The sequence below is a fragment of the Herpailurus yagouaroundi genome, unplaced genomic scaffold (assembly GCF_014898765.1).
Source record: "Herpailurus yagouaroundi ecotype Mexico unplaced genomic scaffold, PumYag 189, whole genome shotgun sequence".
NCBI classification, from domain to species: domain Eukaryota; kingdom Metazoa; phylum Chordata; class Mammalia; order Carnivora; family Felidae; genus Herpailurus; species Herpailurus yagouaroundi.
In genome coordinates this window covers 17,737,296-17,756,847 of record NW_024412420.1, presented here as the reverse complement: position 1 = coordinate 17,756,847, position 19,552 = coordinate 17,737,296, and the positions used below count along the sequence as shown (strand labels likewise).

The following is a 19,552-nucleotide window of genomic DNA, read 5'->3' as shown; positions in this document are numbered from 1 at the left end:
GATTGAGAGAGGGATCATGTGTGGGGGCCGGGGGGGGGGATAGGGGAAGAGAGAGAGGGAGACACAGAATCTGAAGCAGGCTCCAGACTCTGAGCTGTCAGTGCAGAGCCAGACACGGGGCAAACTCGTGAACTGAGATCATGACCTGAACCAAAGTCAGACACTTAACCAACTGAGCCATCCAGGTGCCCCTATAAGCAGTTTTTATACTTTTCACATGTTGCTACTAATTGATTTGTTTATTGTGGCAAATCAAGCAGACACTCATAAATGTTAAGAAGTAATCTCTGTTCTGGATGCCTGGGTGGCCTAGTCGGTTAAGTGTCTGACTTCGGCTTGGGTCATGATCTCACGGTTTATGAATTCGAGCACAGAGCCTGCTTGGGATCTTCTGTCCCCTTCTTTCTTTGCCCTTTCCCCAATGGCACACATTCTCGCTCTCTCGCTTTCTCTCTCGCTCTCTCTCTCTCTCTCTCTCTCACACACACACACACACACACACACACACACACACTAAATAAATAAATAAATAAATAAATAAATAAATAGAAAAAGTAATCTCAGTTCACTAATTTAGTTATGGTTGTGGAATATTTCTAGGCTGTTTAAAGTCAACTTCTATCACTAAAATAATATTTAAATTAAAACAATTAACTTTAGATGTTTGTTAGATGTTTCTTCAGATGTTTATCAGTTCCTGTCACATTTTCAGAACACCATTCAGTTCTTGTCCACATAGTCTTTTTTTTTTTTTTTTTTTAATTTTTTTTCAACGTTTTTTTATTTATTTTTGGGACAGAGAGAGACAGAGCATGAATGGGGGAGGGGCAGAGAGAGAGGGAGACACAGAATCGGAAACAGGCTCCAGGCTCTGAGCCATCAGCCCAGAGCCTGACGCGGGGCTCGAACTCCTGGACCGCGAGATCGTGACCTGGCTGAAGTCGGACGCTTAACCGACTGCGCCACCCAGCCGCCCCTTGTCCACATAGTCTTACACAGTTGTAATTAGTGAACTACCTTTTTGATTTCTTCCTCCTTCCATTTAAACGTAACGTGTTTCTGCATAGTTTTAAAACTTTTATTGTAACTCCCTAATTGTTGTGTTAATAAAATAGAATTAAATTAAACTCTTCCTCTATTGGACATTTGCTTCTAATTTTTTAAAAATATATTAGAGAAGTGCTACAGTGAATATTATCTGCATTTAAAATTCGCAGAAGCTGTGGAAAATGTGGTATCTGGAACCCTGTCTCCCAGTATTCTTCCTCCTGCCTCTTCCTCCTGGAAAAAAAAAAATCACAAAGTAGCATACCAGAAAGAACATGGACTTTGAAGTTAATAATGACTTTGGGTTTAGAATTTGGGCTTCTTTACTTACTATTTAAGTGAGTAGATTTTGTACTTACACCCCTGAATTCTTCATCTGAAAATGGAAATAATGATACCTACCTTGTTGGATCATTCAGAGGATTGAGATCATGCCTGTGAAGCACACAGTTCCTGATACTTATTAATAGGTACTCAAAAGATAGCTGGTACAAATGTACTGTTTAGCAAGACCATGGGAGTAAACTGTTAAAAATGAGTTCCTGAGTTCTTCTAAACAGTATCTAATTTAGATGGTGAATTAGTTATACCAGCAGAGTATTTGTATTTTTTAATGTACATATTTGTTGGTTTCATTGAAAAGATCATTTGGTTATCATTTTTAAATTTCTGAGTTCAAGATGGGAGCAAGGGAAGAGTGGGTGATGGGCATTGAGGAGGACACTTATTGGGATGAGCACAGGGTGTTGGTATGGAAACCAATTTGTGAATAAATTATATTAAAAATTTCTGAGTTCACATAGTTTGGTGTCTTTCATGATTATTAATTTTTTCTATTTAAACTAATTAGTTTTTTAAAATTGAAATGTATTACAGTTGGGATTACATTGTGGATGATTAGTCGATGTCTTTTTTTTTTTTTTTTTTTTTTTTTTATTTTTAAAATAGTCAACCTCTCAGCAGCAGAAGAGCAACTCTGGTGTCAGTAACTGAGAAGACTGGCAAAAAAAAAAAAAAAAAGGAGCTGAGCTTATAGCCTGTTATGTCTGATGTATAAGCTTTTTTTTTTTCTTTTTCAAGCTTATTTATTTATTTGGGGGGAGGGAGGGAGAGAGGGGCAGAGAGAGAGAGAATCCCAGGCTCTATCAGTGAGAGCCTGACTTGGGGCTCAAACCCACGAACTGTGAGATTATGACCTGAGCTGAGACCAAGAGTCAGATGCTTAACTGACTTGAGTCACCCAAGTGCCCCTGATGTATAAGCTTTTAAAAAAAAGTTTCAAATATTCAGTTGGAAATCATGATTTCATTTTATGTTTATGCTTAAACATTTAAATTTAAAGTTAATATTTTTGAATCAACACCACTTTAAAATGTGTTAAACATTTCGGGGCGCCTGGGTGGCGCAGTCGGCTAAGCATCCGACTTCAGCCAGGTCACGATCTCGCGGTCCGTGAGTTCGAGCCCCGCGTCGGGCTCTGGGCTGATGGCTCAGAGCCTGGAGCCTGTTTCCGATTCTGTGTCTCCCTCTCTCTCTGCCCCTCGCCCGTTCATGCTCTCTCTCTGTCCCAAAAATAAATAAACGTTGAAAAAAAAAATGTGTTAAACATTTTAAAATAAATTCATCAGAAATTTATTTTGAATGGCATTGATTAAGCATTCAAAGATAAATACAAAATGGTTGTGATTTCTATTAAATACAAAGTATTTATGATTTCTATTAGAGTATTTGAGTATTAGGGAATTTAAGTATAAAATTCAAAAGGAAAAAACACGCAGTTAAAAACAGAGCCTCCCAGGGGCACTTGGGTGGCTCAGTGGTCGAGTGTCTGACTTCAGCTCAGGTCATGATCTCATGGTTCTTGAGTTCGAGCCCCACACATGGGGCTCTCTGCTGACAGCTCAGAGCCTGGAGCCTGCTTCAGATTCCGTGTCTCCCTCTCTCTCTGCCCCTCTTTATTTGTGCTCTTTCTCTCTCTCTCTCTCAAAAATAAACATTTAAAACAACAAAAGAGCCTCCTTCTCATCTCTTGTCTCTTAAGCACCCGGTTTTCTCAGAGTTCACTGCTAGTGTCAGCTTCTTATGTATTCTAGAGCTGTCTATGCATATTTTTTAGTTTATTTTTATTTAATAAGTCATACAGCAATATTGACTTCTATTTTGGTGTTTAGTTCTATAAATTTTAAAACATGTATAGATTCCTGTAACCATCACCATGTGTTTACACAATAGGATTTAAACTTTCTTAATGCTTAAAAAAGTATTTTTAAGGGGGGAGATGTAGAAATATCGGCTTTTTCCTTTTTTATTAAAAAAAAGTATGATTAAGATACAGGGTAATTCATTTTAGTGTACAGTTCTTCGAATTTTAACAAAATATAACGTAGTCACCAGTGCAATCAGTATATAGCTCCTGGCAACCGCTGATCAGTTTTCTTTTCTCTGGTTTTGCCTATTCCAGAATGCCATATAAATGGAATTATACAATGACTTTTGAGTATGGCTTCTTTCACTTAGCGTAACGCGTTCGAAATGTTACTGCTTATATGAGTACTTTTTATTGGTGAAGAATGGTTCATTGAATGGGTGGATCATAGTATTTTAATCTTTCTCAGTTGAGGGACATTTGATTGGTTTCCATACATTCACAAGACAGGATTTTCTGTGAACACAGGTTTTCCTTCTATGTGGACAAATACCCGGGGACGGAATTGATGGATTGTTTGTTCAATGTGTGTTTAATTTTATAAGAACCTGCCAAACTGTTTTCTGAAGTGTCTGTACCATTTTACACCCCACCAACAAGCTATGAGAGTTTCCATGCAATTTCTGCAGCACTTGTTAGTTGTTTTGTTTTTTTTGTTGTTGTTTTAAGCTGTTTTAATAGAGGGGCAACTGCATGGTGCAGTTGCTTAAGTGTCTTACTCTTGATCTCAGCTCAGGTCATGATCTCACAGTTTGTGAGTCTGAGCCCCATGTCGGGCTCTGCACTGATGGCGCGGAGCCTGCGTGGGATTCTGTCTCTCCTCTCTGTCCCTCCCCAGCTTGTGTTCTCTCTTTCTCTCAAAATAAATAAATAAACTTAAAAAAAAAAAAAGCTATTTTAATAGATGTGTAGTGGTATTATCTTGTGGTTTTAGTTTGTATTTCCCTAGTAATGATGTTGAGTGTTTACTTGCCATCTATGTGTCATCTTTGGTGAAGTCTGTTAAATCTTTGCCCACTTGAAAAATTGGGTTTTCTTATTACTGTGTTTAGAAAGTTTATTGTATATTTTAGAAATACAAATCCTTGGGGCGCCTGGGTGGCGCAGTCGGTTGAGCGTCCGACTTCAGCCAGGTCGCGGTCTTGCGGTCCGTGAGTTCGAGCCCCGCGTCGGGCTCTGGGCTGATGGCTCGGAGCCTGGAGCCTGTTTCCGATTCTGTGTCTCCCTCTCTCTCTGCCCCTCCCCCGTTCATGCTCTGTCTCTCTCTGTCCCAAAGGTGAATAAACGTTGAAAAAAAAGAATTAAAAAAAAAAAAAAAAAAAAAGAAATACAAATCCTTTATGAGATATGAGAGTTGTGAATACTTTCTCCCAGCCCAGGTTTTTTTGTTTGTTTGTTTGTTTGTTTTAATAAGTGTAGGCTGTGTGCCCAGTGTGGAGCCCACTTGGGGGGCTTGAACTCACAACCTTGAGGTCAAGACCTGAGCTGAGATCAAAAGTTGGACACTTAACTGACTGAACCACCCAGGCGCCTTGCAGCCCAGTTCTTCAATTTTTTTCTTTTATAGATTGTGCTTTTGGCAGTGTAGCTTAAGAAAGCTTTGTCTAGCCCAAGGTTACAAAGATTTTCTTCTATGTATTTCCTTCTAGAAAAGCTTGTAATTTTAGGTTTTATATTTAGGTCTGCGATACATTTTTAAAAATTTTTTATTGTGTGCAGTATGGATTGAGGCTCTTTTCTTTCTTTTTCTTTTTTTTTTTTTTTTTGCATATGGATACCGAATTCTATGCCATTTATTGAAAATGCTATTTCTCTATTGAATTGTCTTTGCATCTTTGTTGAATATCAGTTATTCATAAATATATGGGTCTTTTTCTGGACTCAAACTATATTATTAATCCTGTTTTGTATTGTGTGTGATAGATCCAGAATGATTTGACAACTTAGGCGCTAGTTTTAGCAGTTTGTAAAGCATGGGGCACCTGGGTGGCTTAGTCACTTGAGCGTCTGACTCTTGATCTTGGCTCAGGTCTTGATTTCAGAGTTGTGAGTTTGAGCCCCGTGTCGGGTTCTGCAATGACAGCGTAGAGCCTGCTTGGAATCCTCTCTTTTTCTCTCTCTGCCCCTTCGTGCCCTCTCAAAAATAAGTAAATCAAGCAAACAAACAAACATGGTTGTCCTAAGTTTAATACTCTAAAGATTTACTTTCAAAATAGTATCCAGTTATTGTTGGTATTAACACCAATAGTGGTAGTGGTAGAAACAATTAAGTAATTGTTTCTAAACTTTTAAATGTTGCTTTAGAAGTTAAAATAAGAGGCAAGTGTTAAAGAGATTGTTGGACAAAATATTGGAGATTAAGAGAGACTTTTAGAGATTGTACCTATTTTTCATTTTTAGTATTTGTTGATGATTGCTTTTCCTCATTTTTAAAAAAAGTTTTATTTATTTTTTGACAGATAGAGACAGTGCCAATGTGGGAGGGGCAGAGAGGTGGGGGAGAGAGAGAATCCCAAGGAGGTTCTGTGCTATTAGCGCAGGGCCCAATGTGGGGCTTGAACCCACAAAACTGTGAGGTCATGACCTGAGCCAAAACCAAGTCAGATGCTTAACTGACTGAGCCACCCCGGCACCTCTGCTTTTCCTCATTCTTGGAATGCCTGCTCCTCCATTTTTAAGATTTGCTTTTTGTCTTTGGAAAACCTATTCCTGTCCTGTTACTCCTTTCTTCTTTTGGATATACTCTACTACACAATTTTATTTTTATCATTTTTATTGTGCTAAGATACATACAACGTACAAGTTACCATTTTAATTATTTTAAAGTATACAATTCAATGGCATTAAGTATATTAACAATGTTGTACAACCATTATCACCACCACTGTCTAATTCCAGAACTGTTTCATCACTACCACACAATTTTAGCACCTAATTGTTCTCTAATGTTTAGCCACCGAGTTAAGTTTTAGGGTTGTAAGAGGTAAACAATATTTAGTTCTTGTTCTTAAGGACTTTACAGTCTGATGAAGGAAATAAGTAACCTAGTAGTTTTGATACAGTGTGGCAAATTATATGTTTAGGATCTCTATGGTTAAGATTTATTCAAGTAAAATTTTACCTTGAAAAAGTAAAATAACTTTTTGTTAACATTCAAGTTGTCCTACCACTCCACACATTGGATTAACATAGGCTAGACTGAAGTCTTTCCTCTTTTGATTTAGGTCAATTCAGGACTTACAAATCATCACGCCCTCTATTTTGTAACATAAAGGGAACCAGAAAGTTGGTATTGTGTTTTAAAGCCAAATTATGAGCTATTATTTGCTAATAGAGTAGGGAGATCAGAGAAAACCATGATTAGAGAGAACTTCCTAGTTGTCTCCTCCTATCCTCAGTTGAACTACTTTGACTTACTCTAGTTGCAGTGACTGCTTGCTTATGGTCAAATATGGCATTATACAGACATGTTTATCTCTCTTGGCAGATCATTTGAGGAATAGCTGTATTTAGAATACTGTGTCAAGAGATTGTGTTTTTAGATTCTTTGAAACTTGGGAGTTAGCAACTTGATTTAAAGTCCACTGTTTTAGCAGTTTTAATTTAAAAGCAATGTTACCACCATTGAACAGTATTATAACAGATTTTTATTTGCATTCTTCTATTATTATGATTTATCTTCTTTAGTGCAAGATTGTTTATGAAAAGCTAAAAAACATGGCTTTTTTTTGTTTGTTTATATATTTATTTTGAGAGAGAGAGCATGCACAGGAGGGGCAGAGACAGAGAATCCCAAGCAGGCTCCACAATGTCAGTACAGAGCCCGACGTGGGGCTCAACTCACGAACAGTGAGATCATGACCTGAGCCAAAACCAAGAGTGACACTCAACCCACTGAGCCACCCAGGCATTTTTAAGATTCTGGAGTCTCCATGATATCATCAGTCAGATAAGGAGTTGATAATCCCAAATGGTTGATAGTGTTTTAGTTAGCAATTTCAATGTTTATCAAAGGGAGAATTCCTATTACTAGGCCTAGACTTCTAATAAATTGGTTTTTTTATAGATTTAAAAAAGTCTGAAATTGTGGCACAGTTTTGATTGTCTACTGAAAAAGAATGAAAAGTTAAAAATAACCCCTAGCTGGATTTATTACTTTTGAAAAATAACTGTAGGCTTGTTTTTTCAGGGTAATCACTTTGATCAGTATGAAGAAGGACATTTGGAAATTGAACAAGCATCACTTGACAAGCCTATAGAATCGGTAAGCCTATAGATCAGTGCTTAATTTTGGGTCATAGTTAGTTAGGTAGTGTTCGTGTGACACTTGATGTGAATGAATTTAAACTTATTAATAAGTTATAGTACAGTTTAGAGCTGTTTTCTTGCATGCCCTACAGTAATCAAATAGAATTTGGGATGTTATCTAATATTTAATATTTTGGGAAATCAGTCTGAAAGATCTAGAAACCACTTAGAATTTGATGGAAAATATCATTTTGGCCCATACTGATATTCTGTTAAAGATAGCAAGTTAAAGTTTAGTGTTTTTGTAAATTGAATAAAGGAGTAAAATGTATTTTGATCCTTTAAAAGCTATACCTTTCCTTGGCAGCACAATTACGTGTGAAATGTTCCATTAGGAATAGTTAAGGACTAATATATTTACCAGACACTTACGAAATATGATAAATTTGGTAGCTTAAGAGATGTCTGGTTTTTGTGAAAAGCTGATTCTTTCTATCCCTTTACATGACTTAGTTTTGGATATTGATATAAAGCAATAGAACAAGAAGATTTATTTTCCTGGCTCTTAATTTAAAAAAAAAAAAACTTAATTTTTGAACATCATTTTCATTTTGAAAAGCTCTTTATTTTTAAATTACACAGTGCATTGTTAAAATGTCTAAACTTGTCAGCATTGTCAGTATTTAATATTTGTGCTTAAGTATACATATTTAATTAGGGTCTCAGTGAGTTATTGGTAAACTTGAGTGAAAATGATCGAAGAGGAAGTCTTAATCTTAATAGCAGTGAAGACATCTCCCTTCTTCTTTAAGAAACACTAGCTGCTTCTCCTCCCTCAGGAAAATAAGACAGTTTAGAGAGCACAGACATTTTAACTTTAGCTTTTATTTTCAAAACTATAACATAGTAAAGGATCAACATATATTTATGTTCCTAATTAGGTTGGTGTTGTGTGTGTGTTTGTGTGTGTGTTTAGATGTTTACAGAAATTTACACAACTTGGGGTGTTCGACATTTTTCTTCCACAGCAGTTGGCCCATATTAGCTAAGCAGCCATGATCTGGTTTGTATTGCACGGTCTGCCTTTTTTTAATTTCTTCTCTAGGGTTTCTTTCTCCCCCACCTCCCCTTCTTATTTCTGTTCTTCTGGTCCAGTGAACACTGCATATAGTACCTTCTGTCTTAATGTGCTGGCATGATGCTAGACTTAGGCATGGCAGTAATTGATGACGCATGTGATAATGCTGCAGAGGGAGAATTCACATCTGATCTTGAGCTGAAAGCCCAATCTTGTATTTTGACTTGAGGATAAAATGCCAAGCCCACATTGCTAAGTTAAAAATCACTGAAGTTTGTGCCTTGTTCTATGTCATCTTGGGAATTACCACAAGGCAGAATTTTATAATGAAGTCTGTAGGCTGGCTAAGCTAGCATTTTGTACTTGAAAAATGATTTAATTTTTTCATTTTATTTAAATGTCTCTTTGGGTCATAGTTTAAGAACAGATAGTTGTCAGAAGCAAGACCCAAGTACCATATCTACAAGGTACATGATTAATGTTCTTAAATAAGCTATAAATCTGTGGGTACTCTGATTCAACAGTAGTAGGGAATTTAATTAGACTAAATTTGCAGCTTAGTATTCATTATTACTATACTCAAAAGATTTTTAAAAAGCTCTAAAGTAAATAATATTTAACATTTTTACAGCATTTTAGGGCTGTATTTTAAGGTTTTTGGAAAATTCATTCCTTCGGCATGTGAGACTAATGCTATTTTTCCTCTCACACTGTCCAGGATTTTTTCTAGCATATGTCATAGAAAGAATGCTATCAGAAGACCGTCTGAGTGATCATTGTTGAGGAATCTCAAAGAGTAGGAGTGGAATTGATAATATGCCTTATTGATTGAATCGTATTATCTTCTCCACTTAAAATAGTGAATGACATAGTGCTCAGACTGGATATTTAATTTTTTTAATAAATAAGTGTATGTTCAGAGATGTATATTAATAAATTATATCTCTAATGAAAATTTACTCTTGAAACATAAATAAATATTATTTGCGTTGTGGTAGTTTAGGTAATAGGAGGAGGAGCTTCATAGCCTACACTGCTTTAGGTAGAAGTGGGACACACAAGACAGGAAGGATTTTATTTCTCTTATGAATCACTTGGGAACAAATTGAAAGTTTTTAAAGGTTTTAAGGAAACTTTTACTAAAACAATTGGCGTGAAAGTTGGTAGTGTGGTATCAATCTCCCCCTCCCCTCCAAAGGGAAGAACCCTATCATCTAAGGAATTCCCACCAAATAAATATATATTATATCACTGGCTGGCTATATTGAGCTCTCTTGTTCTTAGGGGGAAATGGCATTGCTTTTCACACATAGAAAGAGTCTCTGCTGAATTAAAATCTTTCTCTGCAGCAATATCTATTGAGAGGTGCTGACTGTTTTGCTACAGCATGCAACTCAAAAGTGGCTGGAAATATGCAGCTTTGGGAGTCTACAGATCACTGCAGGAGCTAAAGGTCTAGTCATTTTTTTTTTTTAAACAAAGGTAATCTGCAGCAGCTGGTAACCGTGGAAATCTCTGCACAGGTTTGTGCCAAGAAATATGCCTGTGTGAAGGGTTATTGTGAGTATAGGATTAAGGTCTTTTCCTTTGGTAATAGGGTAAATTTGTTGTAAACTGGCAAGATGGGGAATGAAATACAAAGACTCAAGTACAAAGATTCAATAATGCATTCTGTTTTAGTAAACTTCTGAAGCCTAGACTTGTTGGTGAGATAGATGATCCACATTTCAGTTTCAGTCAGGAAGTGTTGAAAACACCTCAAAATCCAGCATTTGTAAAGTATTTCATAATCTTTGTTGCAAAGTTTTATTTCCCCTGCTTTATTTCAGTCAACCAAATATCTTTCAATGAAATTTTTGGTCAAAAATAAAACTGTTGTAAGAAAATTATGAAAGAATTGCCAGACAACTTGATTATCTGAATTACAGAGAAGATGGAAAGTATTAATGTTTTCCCTTATTACAAAAAGAAAAACAACTTTACAGAACGTGAATTTTAAGTTACTGTTTCATGATTTTTTTAGGTCGCAGCCATTATATCCTCTACATTTTTTAACGACAAAGTATTTAGAAAGCAAACCTTAAGTCTAAAGCCAAAGCTCACTTTAGAATTCCACCATAGTTCGAAGAACTGTTTGGTCTGATTTATGATATATGGTTTTTTATGACCTTTGTCATACAATATGAGAGGTGAGATGGGGGCATGATTACAGCTATACAGAAGGCAAAACACCTACATCATAGTAAAATATGTTGTCACTGTTGCAGTTGGAAGTAAAACTACCCATCAGCCATTAGTTGGTCTTTGTTCTACCTGAATAAAATCCTGTCTTTATAGTTGTTAGGTTGACTGAGAGGTTTTTAAAAATTAATGTAAGTTTTCAAACTCCAGTTGCTGATGTTTACTTTGCTTCTCTTGGGATTTAGAAGTATATGTATAATTGAGTTCATGTTGCATATCTGTTTAGATCTGTGGACTCCACTAGTTCCAAACTGTAACTATAAGACTGCTGATTTGACATTTAGCAGTGACCATATGTGGACTGCACTATAAATAATGTGCTTCTTGGAGCTGAATGGTGTAGCATTACTATATGGCTTTTCTCTCTAGTCTTCATTGTGTCATCTGTAGTGAGCTATAGATTTTTTGTTTCGGGAATTTTTACAACTTGTTGTTTGCATGGGTTCACCTAGTAGCATTTGGTTTTTGCTTATAGAGTCTTTAATACACAATCAGCAAAGCTTACAATCCACTCAAGAGACCTACCATTTTTGTCACTGTTGAAAATGGGCAAATGGTGTAAATTGAATGTGGCTGTCAACTAAAACAAAATTCATTGTGGAGTTAATATTCATCCAGTCACTGACATAATTGTAATACAGTTTTCTCTGGAGACAGAATATTCTATTTCCTGCTATAAAAACTGGAATCAGCCTCATACAATAAAGTAAATTTTAATCTATGTTTTGGCAGGCTCCCATTGTACAGATTGGTGGTGCTATTGCCAAAATGATCATTGTTACTATGACAGAATACAGCTTTATAGAGCAGAGAAAACTTCTTGGGAAAATTTCTAGTTGATAGTTAATAAGTAAAAATGTTGAGGAATGGCTGAAACAATAATGAGGCTTTTTTTGTTGTTGTTTTTGTTTTTTCTGGTATTGTGTTTTAGCATGTTGATAGTTTATAATACTTACATTTCTTGCTTTCAAAGATTTTCCCATTTAAAAATTATATTTTCCTTTCTTACACATGTAAAAGAAGGGAACAGAGGGTAAAAATGTAGCATTTTAATTATATATTTAAGTTTAGAAATAGGAAAAAAAAGGCCAATTGAGGTAATCTAGATGTAAAAAAGTTCGAGTTTTCAGCTCAGCTTTGTGGTTTGACCAGAATTAAAGAACTTCATGCCTAACCAAAGAAAATGCCACGCTGCCACCATTTTGGTCTTAAGAACATAGAGTAACAAATAGCTTGTGGGAACTCTGTGAATCAAGTGGAAAACTAGTTTGTTTGCCTGTTTCCCTTGGGCAAAGTTTAGTTGCTTTATCAATTAATTTAAAATTAGTATTTGTCTTGGGGCACCTGGCTTGTTCATGCTCTGTTGGTAGAGCGTGAGAATCTTGATCTTGGGATCGTGAGTTCAAGCCCCACATTGGGAGTAGAGTTTACTTAAATAGGTAGGTAGGTAGGTAGGTAAGATGGGTAGAATTTCCCTGTAGTTCTTCCATGTGCATTTAATTTATAAACAGCCTGTCATTGTCATGCCCATTTATTAGTTATAAACCAGACAGTGTTAAAAAGTTTTTTTCAATTACTTACTTTTGGTTCTACGAAATTAAAATATAAAGTTTGAGGTTGAATTATATTCTAAAATAAAAAAACAAAGGTTTTTTAGTTACGAGTATAGTGACTGAAATAGTAAATTGTTAAATAGTAAATTTACTTTAGAGGTAAATTTAGTTCTTGTTACCCTCATAATGTCTAGATTACCTGTTTGGGCTTTAAATTACTCCAATTTACTGTTATAAATAACATCCATGGGAATAATTTGCAAAATCACAACTCCAAACAGAGTAGATTATTATTTTCATAGGCTTATGAGTGACTCCCTTGTTCTTTCACAGTGACTGTTCAGTGAACGTTTTGATCATTTCAGGGATAGGCAAGGCTACTTTGTTGTACTTTGTTGTGAGGTATTTTGGTGTGCCTTCCCTTGTGTTACCCATCATCCCTAAGCCTATTGAATTTTTGACAAGTGTTTATAAAACTTTTTTTCTTTTTTTGGTAGGAAAAGGGACCATACTGAATACTAGCCCTTTCTGCAGAGTCACAGAGCTGCCTTTTTTCCTACAAAAGCAGGTAGTCTGGAATGATAGGAAAGGTCCAGATTTTCTGTTATTAGTCATTCACTTAATCTCTGAGGTTGGTTGGTGAGGGGAAGAGGTTCTGGGAGGTATGTCTGTTGTTTCTGTTGCCTTTGTTATAATCATAAGGACATAAAGTGGCATATTAATTTTAATACAGACCCTGACATTTCATTCCTTATCCATACTTAGGAAAGTAGAGTTAATTAAAGGACAGCTTTCATCTAAAGTTTGAAAAATGCCACTACCATTTTGTATCAGCTTGCTTTTTTTTTTTTTTTTTTTTGAGAAGGTGACAGCTATCTTGAGTGGTTTTGTAAAAGTGGTGCTAATGTGTATAATCCTAAAGTTTTCTTTTTTCTTCCTCTCCCTTTAACATTTGCTTTTCCTTTCACTGTTGTCAGTCACAACACGCTGCTCTTGAATCTCTCAGCTGGTCTTGACTCGTGAATTTACTTATGCTTTCACTCTTCTTTAATAAATACATTAATTGCAAGCAGTGAATTGAAAACAAGACAAAAAAAAAAAAAAAAACGACCATTAGTGATTGGACAGTTTCTTACTTTGTGTTACATTTAACTGTTCTTTTGACAGCCCAGTTTTTAAAGCCAGGTTCGTATGGAAATGCTTTCACTCCACTTGCACTGCTTTTGGAAATAGCATACTGCTTCATCTGTCTGTTTATTTTAGTGCATTCATAATATAACACAGTCAGCATAATGTCTCATCTCCACTTAGCCAAAGATTGAATTTTCTTAAATAAAAAAAGGGAGCAACAATTTTTGTCAGCATGGTTTAATATCCTAAATCTTTGTGCCAAGTTGAGTTATAACATTAGCCTATTAAAAGATTAAATGATAATTTAGTCAACTATATAACCTTAGAGTCATTCTGCTATCCGTGTCCTATAGTTCTTCAGATGTAAGAGTTATGATATAAAGTAAGGATTTTATGTACAGGTAAGTTTATATTCATAATAGTATAATAAAGTCCTCTTTTTCATTTTCTGCTAACATTGCTTATAGTAAGACTTTATCATTTGTTTTTAAGTTTTTGTGATGTCTAGTAATATGGAAGTTACTGCCTCAGATTATACATAACCATGGCATTTTCTAATTCAGTTCCTGGGAAAAAGTAATTTCTAGTGACCTTTTGTTTCATTTATTTATTTTAGAGAGAGAGAGAGAGAGAGAGAGAGTACACAAGTGGGGGAGAGGGGCAGAGGGAAGAGAGGGAGAGAAAACCCCAAGCATGGAGCCCAATTCAGGGCTCTATCCCACGACCCTGGGATCATGATGACCTGAGCCAAAATCAAGAGTCACTCAATGGACTTTGCCACCTGGGCGCCCCTATATATGTTTAAAACAGTAGTATCTTTTGTTTTAGGAACAGATTATTTTCCTCCTCCTCCTCCTCTCCTTCTTCTTCCTCTTCTTTTTTAGAAACAAATTTTCCATTATTGTTTGCCTCATTTTTGTTTTTAAAAAGGTATCCTGATCTTTATTCTGCCCTGATCAGTGAATAATCAGTTGCTCAGCTGAGTTTTCCAGTTTGCCTGCTGTCATAAACTTGTGGAAGGAAATTGTCCCCCCACCACCTCAAAACAGAACGTTGGAAGGCTTAACCTTCCTCTTATAACTTATTGTCAGAAAAGATAACAGTAAAATTAATTGTTTTCTTCTATAATTTTAAAGAACATTTTATCATTGAATATGGAACTAGAAGATAAAAAGCAGTTTAATAGGAGATGTTTGGTTTTAAATAAGATTTATGGCTTTAGCTTTATAGATTGATTTCAGGAAATAATGAGATTATTTTCAAATGGTGATAACTAGGTTACTACTGTAAATTACATTTTAATACATATAGAAAACTTTGTGTTTATAATTTTAAAATGTTTCTCTTTGGAGGAGTATAGCAGCATTTTATCTGACGTAGTTAATGGTTATTTTAGTTTTGTCTTCATATTTCACAACATTTGTAAAAAGCGAATGGGACAAAGATATGCAGAGACTTCTAAGACCTTGAACCCTTAAAAGCTGACATTAATTGTTGTTTCTGGTGTCTTTATGTACAGTTTTCATTGAAATGCCTTTTCTGGTGTGCTCCTAGGAAGATGAGACATTATGTATATTGGTTTTTCCCCCTACATGCACTAATGGTTCTTTACTGTTAACTTATTGCTAGGCCTGTTTCATTCTAACATTTTAGCATTTTTGTTAGATTACATGTTGAAATGCATCACTCAGTCTGTGCTTGAGCTCATTTTATTTTTCTGTTTAATCAATTTAATTTCTTGTTTTACTAACCTCACTGTTTTTTCAGTTTAATATTGGCTGCATGCTAGTTAAATATTTATATTTTATATATATATACATATATATTAAAAAAACCAATCAAGTCTAGCCTGGATTTTGCTCTGATTGTGTTTTCATTTCTAGTGGTGGGGCAGTCTTACACTTACAACTTACTTTGTATCATGAAAGCCTGACACATAAGCAAAATAACTAAACACAATGTAGATTTTCTTTAAAACAAAAAAACAAAAAAACTTCAAGTGGTGCTGTCTAGGTGGTGGATATGATTGTATAAGTACCTTGATTTTATGCTTTTTAATGTTAGTTTTAAATTTCATAAATGTATTCTTCCCCCTTTTCCCCCTTCCCCTTTTTCTCCTTTTTAAAGTGTTATGTACAAAAGTTGCCCAGCACACCATCAGAAAGGACCCTCACCCCTATGTTCTTCCCATATAAAATACTGGCCAGCATTTCTTTTTACATTAATGCCCCTTTTATTGGGCACATTTACCCTATTATTAGCACTTTTTTGCATGCATATATGTAGAATTATCTCTTGCTCATCACCTGTTTAAATGTCACTAGGAAGGGAAGAATATATTATTGGAATATTTTTGGTTTGTCTCTCTGTTCTGTCTGTCAGGATAATATTGGACATCGCTTACTCCAGAAACATGGGTGGAAGCTGGGCCAGGGATTGGGAAAATCTCTTCAGGGTAAGTTTTTTAAATGTACAAAAAGAAAGAAAGAAAGAAAACAATGTTTCTGATTTGATCTTATACCTGAATATATTTATTATCTTTTTAAGAAAAAAGTGTTTGGGCTTTCCCCCCTGCCTTTTCTCCCCTAGAATAGTCTATATTTTTCCTGTAACTGTATTTTAAGTCACTATTAAGATCATAAGTTGCAAGAGTAAGCTGCTGTGTCATGAATACTTTCAGGTCAAACATAATTGTGTGTGTATGACTCAATTGGTTTTAATTTTTTTGATGGGGGTGTGTCACTTAGCAATATTGTATTGTGGCTTCAGTATTATAAAGGGAACCATTCAGTGGCAGAATTTAATTTTTGCCCTTCTGAATTCTCCCTGAAGCTGGTGATTGCCCTGGCTCTTTTTCTCTATGGTCAGAACCCATGTTGTAGTAGAGAGAAGAATTAACCCATATGAAATGTAAGATGAAAGCAGAGGATTGTTTCCTAGGGCTCTCTGAGCAGAGAGGTCATTTCTCAGGTTCATATTAGGCTCTGGAAAATATATGGCTTGAAGTTTCCATTGTATTCATTTTTCTTTTAACTATAGTAATCATTTGGGTAAAAACAAAATACTAATATTTCTGCTTTTGAGGCTCTGGAAAATATATGGTTTTGTTTCCATTGCGTTCATTTTTCTTTAATCATTCCAGTAAAAACAAAAATACTAATATTTCTGCTTTTGAGTTCTTGCTAGTTGGAAACCCAGCTTCATTTACCTTTTAGGTCCCTCATGTTCGAGAGCTACTTACTATTCTCGGTAGTGTTCTGTGAACACTGCCTCAGAAATGATGGAAATCATTGCACTTCTACTTCTGGTCACGGAGGGTCTCATATAAGGGGGTCTTTGGGGGAGAGGTGTGCTTCTGTTGACTAATTCTTTGATTTTTGGAAATAGATTTCCACAATGGGAATGGGAATCTCGCCAATTCCAGTGTGTGTGTTAAAGGGGATAGGTCAGGGCGTTAAGCAGAATGTTCTAGTCTTTAAAAACGTTTGCTTTTTAAATGATAATTCTACAAGTTCTATTTAGTGGTGACACAAAGGAGATGCTTGATAAATATATTTCAAATTAGTATTTATTAATAAGCACTAACCTATTTTGGGGGGTAGGAAAAAGATTTGATTATCTTTAAACTTGTTTTCTGGTGGCACAGGAACTCATTGCAGTTGATACAAAGAACTGCCTATAATTAAGAGTCACTTATTTGTATGGTGTAGCCCATGGATTTGTAAGAGTCCAGAAGAAGGGTACGGGTAATCAGGACTGAAAGGATAAAATTTGCCCCAGTAGGTTATGTAGTTGTGAGTGTGGGGTTGAATTGAATGCAGGTGATTGCTCAGAGGATGGTCTCAAGACTGCATTTGATCTTTCTCTATTATATTTACCCTCCTATTCAGAGATTCCCAGGAGCATTGTTGATTCTTTTTTTTTGTTCAGGCGCACAAGGGAGTAGAATTTGGGGGCATTCCATAGGAGCTAGCAAATCTGTTTGAATCCCAGAAATTTTCATTTGTAAGCATCAGAGTTTTAAAGTACACCTAGCAAAGGAAGAGTGAGAAAGAGTGGCTTTAAGAAAGGAGAAGTAATTGGATACTCACCTGTTTTAGGGTGATGGAAAAATTTAATTTTATTTTAAGAATATTTAGTATATGTGCTGCCGAAGCGAGCACTTAAGAATATTTAGAATTTTGGTTCTGTTTTTATCTTTGAGCTCTTTGAAAAGAGGAATTAGGTTTTATCCATATTTTAACTCCATCTCCATGGTTGCAGACATATAATAAGCATTCAATAACTCATAAGTCCTTTATTCATCTAAAATATAAGGGGAATTTGAAGCCCATCCCTTTTTTTCTTTTCAATGGTGATAGAAAACACATAACATAAAATTACCATCTTAACCATTTTTAAGTGAACAGTTTAGTAGTGTTAACTAAATCCACATTGTTGTGTAAGGCCCATCTGTTTTGAATGGCTGGTACAGTATCTTTACTCTTGAAAAGAATGGAACCTTATTCTGTTGCCAACGTTAAAGGCCAAGTTTAATTGTCTTGTCAATGGCTCTTTATTTTTTTAGTGTTAGATTCATCAGTGTGCATGTTTCTCTTGCATAGTTCTTTCTGTAATACCCACATGATCTGACCTAGAATGTAGCTACATTTATGGCATGTTGAGGTCATTCATGACAGATTGTTTTCATTGTACCAAACCTTTGCTATACATAACCACTGAAGAAAGTCCTCGTGATCTGATGAAAATGAAAATGCCTTTTTAGTATTTTATAGACTAGTCACTGCATGTAATTTCTGGGCTCATAGCTTTGTAAATCCTTTCAGTTCTCCTTTTTATTTGCTTTTAGGGCTCTAACGTCTTTAACATGCAACCATCCACTAAAATTTAAGCCTCATCTCTTTAGATTTTTTTAATGTTTATAAATGATTTCAACCCATCCAAGGTTTTTACAAAGAATGTCAGTCCTTGGAGGCTACAGTGCAACTATCTTGTTACTATATAGATTGGGGAATAGGGTATGCTGACTCTAGAATGAGATTATCTGTGGCAGGATAGAAAATTGTACTTTGTAAATTGGGTTTATTTTTGTACTTGAATTTTATTTATTATTACCATTTATTCTCCCTTAGTATTAAAATATTTCAAAAGTTAGAAAAGAACTTTAAAAAGGACTTTTATTGTGTATGGCAGATAAGTGATTGCTAGTGGTTTAGAAAAAAAAAAAAAGACTTAGGGTTGCCTGGGTGGCTCAGTCAGTTGAGCGTCCGACTTCGGGTCAGGTCATGGTCTCGTGGTTTGTGGATTCGAGCGCCACGTCAGGCTCTGCGTGGACGGCTCAGAGCATGGAGCCTCCTTTGGATTCTGTGTCTACCTCTCTTTTTCTCTCTGCCCCTCTCTCTCCCAAAAATAAATTTAAGAAAACATTAAAAAAATTGTTAAAAACAAAAAAAAGACTTGTAGTGGAAAAGATATGTTGATAAGGTGTCTGAAGGGAACAATACAAAGACCTGTTGATGAGAGATATTATGGAGCATTGCTTATTATAGAGGCAGAGGATGTATTTAAATTGGAATAAAGCAACAGTGAATGATAGTTGTATTTTGTGGAAGTTGGATTAGATTTGGTTCTTAAAATTGTTTTATAACCTTCTAGCAGCTTTTCTTTTTTTTTTTTTTTAGGTTTTATTTTATTTTGAGAGAGAGAGTAAGCACAAGTCAGGGAGGGGCAGAGAAAGAGGAAGAGAGAATCCCAAGCAGGCTCTGCTCTGTCAGTGTGGACCCTGACGCGGGCTTGATCCCGTGAACTGTGAGATCATGATCCCAGCCAAGATCAAGAGTTGGATGTTTAACCAACTGAGCCACCCAGGTTCCCTGTGGCAGCTTTGAAATGAAATGTAGTTCAAAATCTTTATTTTGCGGTGAAATGTTTAGTCAGTAGGTGTAGCCTAGAAGTGGAGTACCTAAACTTTGTTACATTGTCTAGGTGCTTTTTGATGGTTTGGCTGCCTTTTTTTTTTTTTTTTTTTTTTAATTTTTTTTTCCAACG

General features: G+C 35.6%; 1 protein-coding gene across 11 annotated transcripts in view; it reads left to right on the top strand.

Moving 5' to 3' along the window:
* GPATCH8 (G-patch domain containing 8) overlaps window positions 1-19,552 on the top strand; it is a 103,441-nt gene that overhangs the window by 20,548 nt on the left and 63,341 nt on the right. For 2 of the 11 annotated variants that reach the window (XM_040497791.1, XM_040497794.1), the window contains exons 2-5: window positions 7,443-7,517; window positions 8,530-8,564; window positions 13,541-13,558; window positions 15,887-15,959. Coding sequence is in view for 2 of the 11 variants with exons in the window: in XM_040497788.1 (XP_040353722.1) it covers window positions 7,443-7,517; window positions 15,887-15,959 (148 nt within the window). In the remaining 9 variants the exon portion in view is untranslated. Of the gene's footprint in view, window positions 1-7,442; window positions 7,518-8,529; window positions 8,565-13,540; window positions 13,559-15,886; window positions 15,960-19,552 lie in introns of those variants that run through there. The other 9 variants (XM_040497793.1, XM_040497795.1, XM_040497789.1 and 6 more) reach the window with 6 other exon arrangements.